The following is a 6334-nucleotide window of genomic DNA, read 5'->3' on the forward strand; positions in this document are numbered from 1 at the left end:
CTCGGGACTTGTAAACATTTCCAGATGCCAGAGGGGCTGTAGCGGTAAGCATTTATTCAATGCTAGGTACGTACAGGACAGCAAGAGAGAGTAGTCTGCTGTGTCGGTTGAGAAGCGAATCGAGATTGTTGAGGGTGCCGGCGGCGTATAATTTCTCAGAAAACAAATTGCTGCTGAAAGGAATTTGAAGGTCAATCTCTGCAGTCGCAGGGGCACAGAAATGTTTGATGGGATGTGAGAGCACTGAGGAAGCGCTTTGCATTTTAAGCTACAGATTTGGAAAGCAACATGCTGTGTTTGAACTTTGTGGCTATTCGCGTGAAGGGGCGGGGAGCGATGGCCGGGACGCCAAGTGTGGCCTAGCTTGTGGTATCTGACATTCAACTGCGCGACGCGCTCGCTCCCCAATTCGAACTCGAAGCTTCGCCAGGTGAAGCGTTTCAGAGTCTGCAGCGGTCTGCCCAATTCAAATCCGAAGCTTGTGTGAGTAGAAAATGGTGCAGCAGAGCATGATGATGAATTTTGAGAGAGGAGAAGAGGATCATGAGAATGGGAGGTGGGTGGAGGAGGAAGAGAGAGGTTGTGAGAGAGCTGGAAATTGAGGAGCGATGAGAAGTGGAGAAGGAGAGAGGTGGGTGGAGGGGTGGAAGCCTGAGCGAGGTGTACTAGCAAGGTGAGGAGTGGCGATGGAGGTGATGAATGCGTGTGAAAGGGAGGAGGAAAGCTGACAATGGGAGGAGGAATGGGAGGTGAGGGGGGGAGGAAGCAGATGTGTGAAGGGAGGGCGAGGAGGGAGGGAAGGGATAGGCAGAGTGTGGATGATGAAGCAAGAGGCGCCATAGCCATAGCCATAGGCAAAGCAAGCTGAGCGAGCAAGCTTCCGCAACAGTGTCTTTGATGTGCAGCACAGCATAAGAAGCGACTGTGTGTGGGAGGGTGAGGTAGATCAGGTTGAAAATATTCTGGGAGCACCTTCTTCTCCACCTCCACCTCCACCACCACCAACACCAGGCAACAAACATCATCCATAACTTACATATCACGACGGCAAATCCAGTGCGATCGATCGATCTATCCATCAATCGTGCATATGGTGGCCCCTCTCTGCCCTTGGCGCTCCAGCACCACTTCCGGTGTTGTTCTTCTGGCTGCTTTTTGCGTGTTGCTGCTGCCTCTTTGCAAGACAGGTACGTCTCCATTCCACTGCATTCATACCTTTTATCTCTTCTTTGCTCCTCATCATCCCTTTGCCTCCCACCCACCCTCCCATCCCATCCCATCACCACCCCCCCCCCCCCCCCCGTCCGCTTCTTACATCCTTGCTCCCCCCTTGTGCACATCTTCGCTCATCATTTATTCGGCTCCCACTCCCTCATTCTTGCTCTCTTATCGTTCAACTTGATCAAGTAGATACCTTTATCCCTCCAATCTAAGTTTCCAGTCTGCCCACGCAGCACGCTTTTTCCCTTCTCCTTTTCTACGCTTCTTTCTCCTCTCCTTTACCCATTTCCTGGGCTGTATACTCGTAGTTGGCCCATCGTTCTTCTCGCACTTTATGTGCGATTGGCAACTTGTCCCCGATGCCATGGTAATGAGTGAACCATCATCGAAACCGGCCTACCCTGAAAGGACATGGGGAGCCTCCTTCGAGCGAATTGCGCTATGGTCGCCCTAGAAAGAATTCAAAGTGCGGCATCGTTATTGCTCTGCTCCGGTCTAAACGGACGTTAAGCATTGTTTAGGTTTTCGGATGAGAGCATTTGATTGCTAGGTTTGGCACTGTCGCTACTTTTCAGTATATTATCAATGCAAGGAGCATGTCGATTGGTGCTCTGCTTCTGTCGGCAGCCGCAATATGTTTGGTAGAAATTCGCCAAGTTTAAATTAGCTCTACTCCTCAGGTAACTCAATTCAGCTCTGTAAATTGATACAAGGACGCGGGGCCATTTGCCGTGGACAGAGCTACGAATTGCCTCATATTGTTCCCCGTGTCTACAGTTGTCAGTGTTGAACCTTCAGAGCTCGACTCTTGTTTAGATAGCTTTTGTCCGTCGTTCTCATTGGCATAACTTTCCTCACGATGTGAATCGTGGTGTCTGGCAGGTGGAACCCCTGTGGGAATAGTGTATGGAACAGTTTACAATAGCTCTGAAAATACACTTCGACTACTGAGGAGTCAGCAGGTCACAAAAATCAGGCTGCTCAATGCAGATGCTGCTGTCCTGCAGGCATTTTCTTATACAGGAATTGACGTGATGGTGGGAGTGCTAAATCAGGAAGTAAAAGGTATTGGGGAGTCCCGACTTGCAGCATTTAACTGGGTGCAAACTCATGTGTTGACTCACATCTCTGGAACAAGTATTACAGCCATTGCTGTGGGCAATGAGGTCGTCAGTCATGATCCAAATCTTGCTGCATACCTTGTCCCAGCTTGTCAGAATATCCATGCAGCCTTACATCACTTTGGACTGGATGTGCTTATAAAAGTCTCGGCTCCACAGTCAATGTCTTTATTGGAAAGTACGTTTCCCCCATCCAGTGGCAGGTTCAATAAAACTTATTCAAGCTCCATTCTACGGCCTTTCCTGAATTTTCTGAGGGGATCAGGATCATTCTTTATGGTTAATGTCTATCCTGTCCAGCTCTATGAGTCTGTGATGCATGAGTTTGACGTCAACTTTACCCTTTTGCAACCAAACAGGGGTTTTTATGATTCCAAAGCTAGCCTCCGTTACTCCAACATATTCGATGCTCTTGTCGATGCATTGGTTACTGCCATGACTGCCCTTGATTATGGTGATATTCAGGTAGTGGTAACTGAGACTGGGTGGGGTACAAAAGAACAGGCAGAGGTGACTACATTTGGTAAGAATGCTGCTACGTATGTCAGCAACTTGAAGGCTCATTTGTTGAGTGGTATTGGTACCCCCTTGAAGCCTGGACTGTCAATAATAACATTCCTAAATGGAGTGATAAATGAGGATGATCTGTTGGCACCATCATATGCAGTGAACTGGCATCCATTTCAAATACGTGGTTCCCCGAGTAACGGCAACACTGTGGCAGAGTCTGGGCAAGTCTCTGTAGATAGTTCTTTTGATAAGACCTGGTGTATTGGCAAAGAATATGCAACCCCTGATGCTCTACAGGCAGCTCTGGATTGGGCATGTGGATTCGGCGGTGCAGACTGTGGACCCATACAGCTTGGGAGTCCTTGTTTTGTACCTAATAGTGTCTATAGTCATGCCTCGTACGCGTTCAACAGTTACTATCAGATCCATCAACATGCTTCAGGAACCTGTGATTTTGGAGGAACAGCCACAGTCACATATGATGACCCAAGTAAGTGTACCGCTTGATCATGCATGTGGAACCATATTCAGCTTGTTTTACTTTATATATTGTCATTGGGTCAAGAGAAGGCTGCCTAAGTAACCTAGACTTGTATGGGTTTTTTTTTCGGGGGGGAAGGGGGAAGGCACGCCATGGTCTACATCAGTTTAGGATGTTTCTGCTTGAGATACAACTGTTTGATGTACTTAATCTCGCCCTGTTGTCCTCTAGTTGTCCTCCAGCAGCATGGCACTTGCTTTGAAACCGTGTCTTTGACTGTAGTGGGGATCTTGCAATGTCCAAGAGCATTCTGTTTGAGAGTGTAACCTGAAATGGGATTGCCATGCACTGTGATAGCTTAGAAGATGGTGAGGATTTGATGTCTTATAAAAAGTTTTTAACTGTCCCTTTTGACCTTAGCCTTTGGCAGCCCTTGTTGATGGCGAAAGCTCTTGGACCTTTGGTGATCTCTTTGTTGTATCATTTGTTGGAAAGTGTCGTAGAGGTGTGCTAGGGCTGACTTAGTGCTTATATGAGTTACAAACCTCTGGCCCTGTGGGACTTGGTATTGTCAACAATTGCTTTTTGACCCATCTTTAGCAAACCATGTTGGTGAGAAACGTATAGTGCAGTGCAGGCAGCTCTGGTATCCCTGAGGCTTACACTTTATCTTTGTTAGCACTGCCTCCTTAGAGGTAGTCCTACAGTAGAGGATTTGAACTCCTTTTGGGAAAAAATTAATTGAGTTGCGTGCTTCAAATTGCCATTTATGGAGATCATCCTACAAAAATTACCTTTAATAGCCCAATGCCCTTTCAAAAATCGTTTGCTTTCTCTTTTGCATCCAAAAGCACTTGCTTTACCACTATACTAGGAGGGAGTGCCCACATGCACTTGTGCACTCTTGTTTTATCAGATTTTGTCAAGTGGTGCAGTGTTTATACAATAAAATTCAAGTTGGGGGACATCACTGTGTGAATGGTTTACTTGTAGCTCTGCTAGTGCACAAAAATCAAAGAAATGTCTTTGTGCAGTAAGTTTGATTCGTAATTTTCTTTCATTGCACCTGCTCATCCTCTAAATGTGTGTCCCGTTTGCATTTGTGCAGGCTATCCTGGGTGCGCCTACCCTTTTCGGTAATTTACTGTCTTTTCTCATAAGTTTGATTCTGGGCCTAGCAGATAGTATGCGTATCAAACTTAGCATCATTCCTCTTCTGAGGGTCAATCACCTTGAATGTCACCATGAGAGAGTCTATTTCTTTGTTGTTAGCTCAGAAGCAGCTCATGCAAATTACATTTACATCTGTGTCTGCTCTTTTTTGGGATTAGAGAGAAGAGAGAGAATTGTTTTATATACAGAGTTTGAATGTGCTATGTAATGTGCGTTGAGTTTCTCTATCTGGCTGTTGAATGGTGGATTTCGTAGGAAATTTTGGATGCTGCTTCTCAGTTTAAAACCCAAGAGCTGACATCGTGATATTTGTCATGGTTGTAAATTTCAGGGCTGGACAGGTTGGAGCTCCTGTTGGTGGGGCAAGCAGAAAGTGCTTCTATTCTGAACCTCTATGGCTAGTTACGTCTGTTCTGCTGCCTATATACTTGCTGTAGTTACGTGTTATTTGAGAAGAACGTGTTGCCAAGACAAGGAAACAAAGTCATAGTTGCAGTGGAGGTGGTGAACCTCGATACTTAAGATACAGGAGTGTTCAACATTTGTCACTGCAGAGAGTAGAGGTCATTCTTTCGGAGTTCAGCAACTATTCGGAGGAAATTTTTGGTTAGCATGAATATACATATGTATTGTATAGCCCAATTTTTTGACAGGCCATCAAGTGGCTTCGGATGTCCATTGTACCTTTGGTTGAGATGGCTATTGCCTTAACTGTAAAGGGTTTCTAGATCAATGCCCAAGTCTAGTGTGACTTTGGAGCTGCAAAATTTATTCCCTGAGAGCTTTTATTGAGCCACCTCACCATGAGGCAGGTAAGTTTGTGTATTTTATTTCGCTCATTGGATTTTAAGACAACTGAAGTAGCTTCAAGCTTGTACTTGTGGAGTTTGAACATAAACTCTGGAGACTAATTTACAAAGCACGCCGCAATATCTTCATGACTGATAAATATCTGAGGTTTGCCCTTGTGGCCTTTGTGCAGTTCTGCCTGTATCTCCTTAATGATTGCTGGGTTAAAACCTGTTGTCCAGGGACTATCTACATATCCACGGTCATGATAAATTTCAAATTATTTACAATAGTCTCCTCATGAGTCAGGCTATTGAGAAATGAGGCTTGAATACCTTGATGTCTAGCCAGGAAGGGCAAAATACAGAACAATCATAAGTATAATCAGAACAAACTACAGTAAGGATACAGAACAATCATAAGTATCATCATAGTCAAAACGAGAACAAAATACAATAAGGATACAAAAAGTTTATACGTGTAATCAGAACAGCTTAGAATAGTCTGTAGTACGTATAATATCTGACAGTGTAAATAACTAGGCATTATTTTTAAAGAAAATTGGTTCAGAGGATCTTCGTACTGCTGAATCGAACTTTCAATTTTAGGCATTCTTCCAATTTACAGCTTCCCCTCATTTAGGTTTCAGGAATAGATTTCTACTTGTTCTGCAAACTTTGAAAATGACTGATAAATATCTGAGGTTTGCCCTTGTGGCCTTTGTGCAGTTCTGCCTGTATCTCCTTAATGATTGCTGGGTTGAAACCTGTTGTCCAGGGACTATCTACATATCCACGGTCATGATAAATTTCAAATTATTTACAATAGTCTCCTCATGAGTCAGGCTATTGAGAAATGAGGCTTGAATACCTTGATGTCTAGCCAGGAAGGGCAAAATACAGAACAATCATAAGTATAACACAGTAAGGATACAGAACAATCATAAGTATCATCATAGTCAAAACGAGAACAAAATACAATAAGGATACAAAAAGTTCATAACTGTAATCAGAACAACTTAGAATAGTCTGTAGTACGT

At 44.4% G+C, this 6334-nt stretch overlaps 1 protein-coding gene across 2 annotated transcripts; it reads left to right on the forward strand.

The window, feature by feature from the left end:
* The first annotated feature begins 825 nt into the window (after positions 1-825).
* Positions 826-5448, forward strand: LOC147904209 (glucan endo-1,3-beta-glucosidase 2-like). 2 transcript variants are annotated; one of them, XM_087385331.1, is made up of 4 exons: positions 826-1187; positions 2104-3342; positions 4442-4469; positions 4838-5448. In XM_087385331.1, exons 1-4 carry the CDS (start codon positions 1091-1093, stop codon positions 4941-4943), a joined length of 1470 nt encoding a protein of 489 aa, XP_087241457.1. In that variant the 5' UTR covers positions 826-1090; the 3' UTR covers positions 4944-5448. The 2 variants fall into 2 exon arrangements, with proteins under 2 accessions (XP_087241457.1, XP_087241462.1); XM_087385336.1 differs by lacking the exon at positions 826-1187 and adding an exon at positions 1342-1406.
* The last annotated feature ends 886 nt before the right edge of the window (positions 5449-6334 follow it).

Source organism: Dipteris shenzhenensis, chromosome 2 (genome assembly GCF_047967505.1).
Source record: "Dipteris shenzhenensis isolate YYH24624 ecotype China chromosome 2, Dip_SZ_1.0, whole genome shotgun sequence".
NCBI classification, from domain to species: domain Eukaryota; kingdom Viridiplantae; phylum Streptophyta; class Polypodiopsida; order Gleicheniales; family Dipteridaceae; genus Dipteris; species Dipteris shenzhenensis.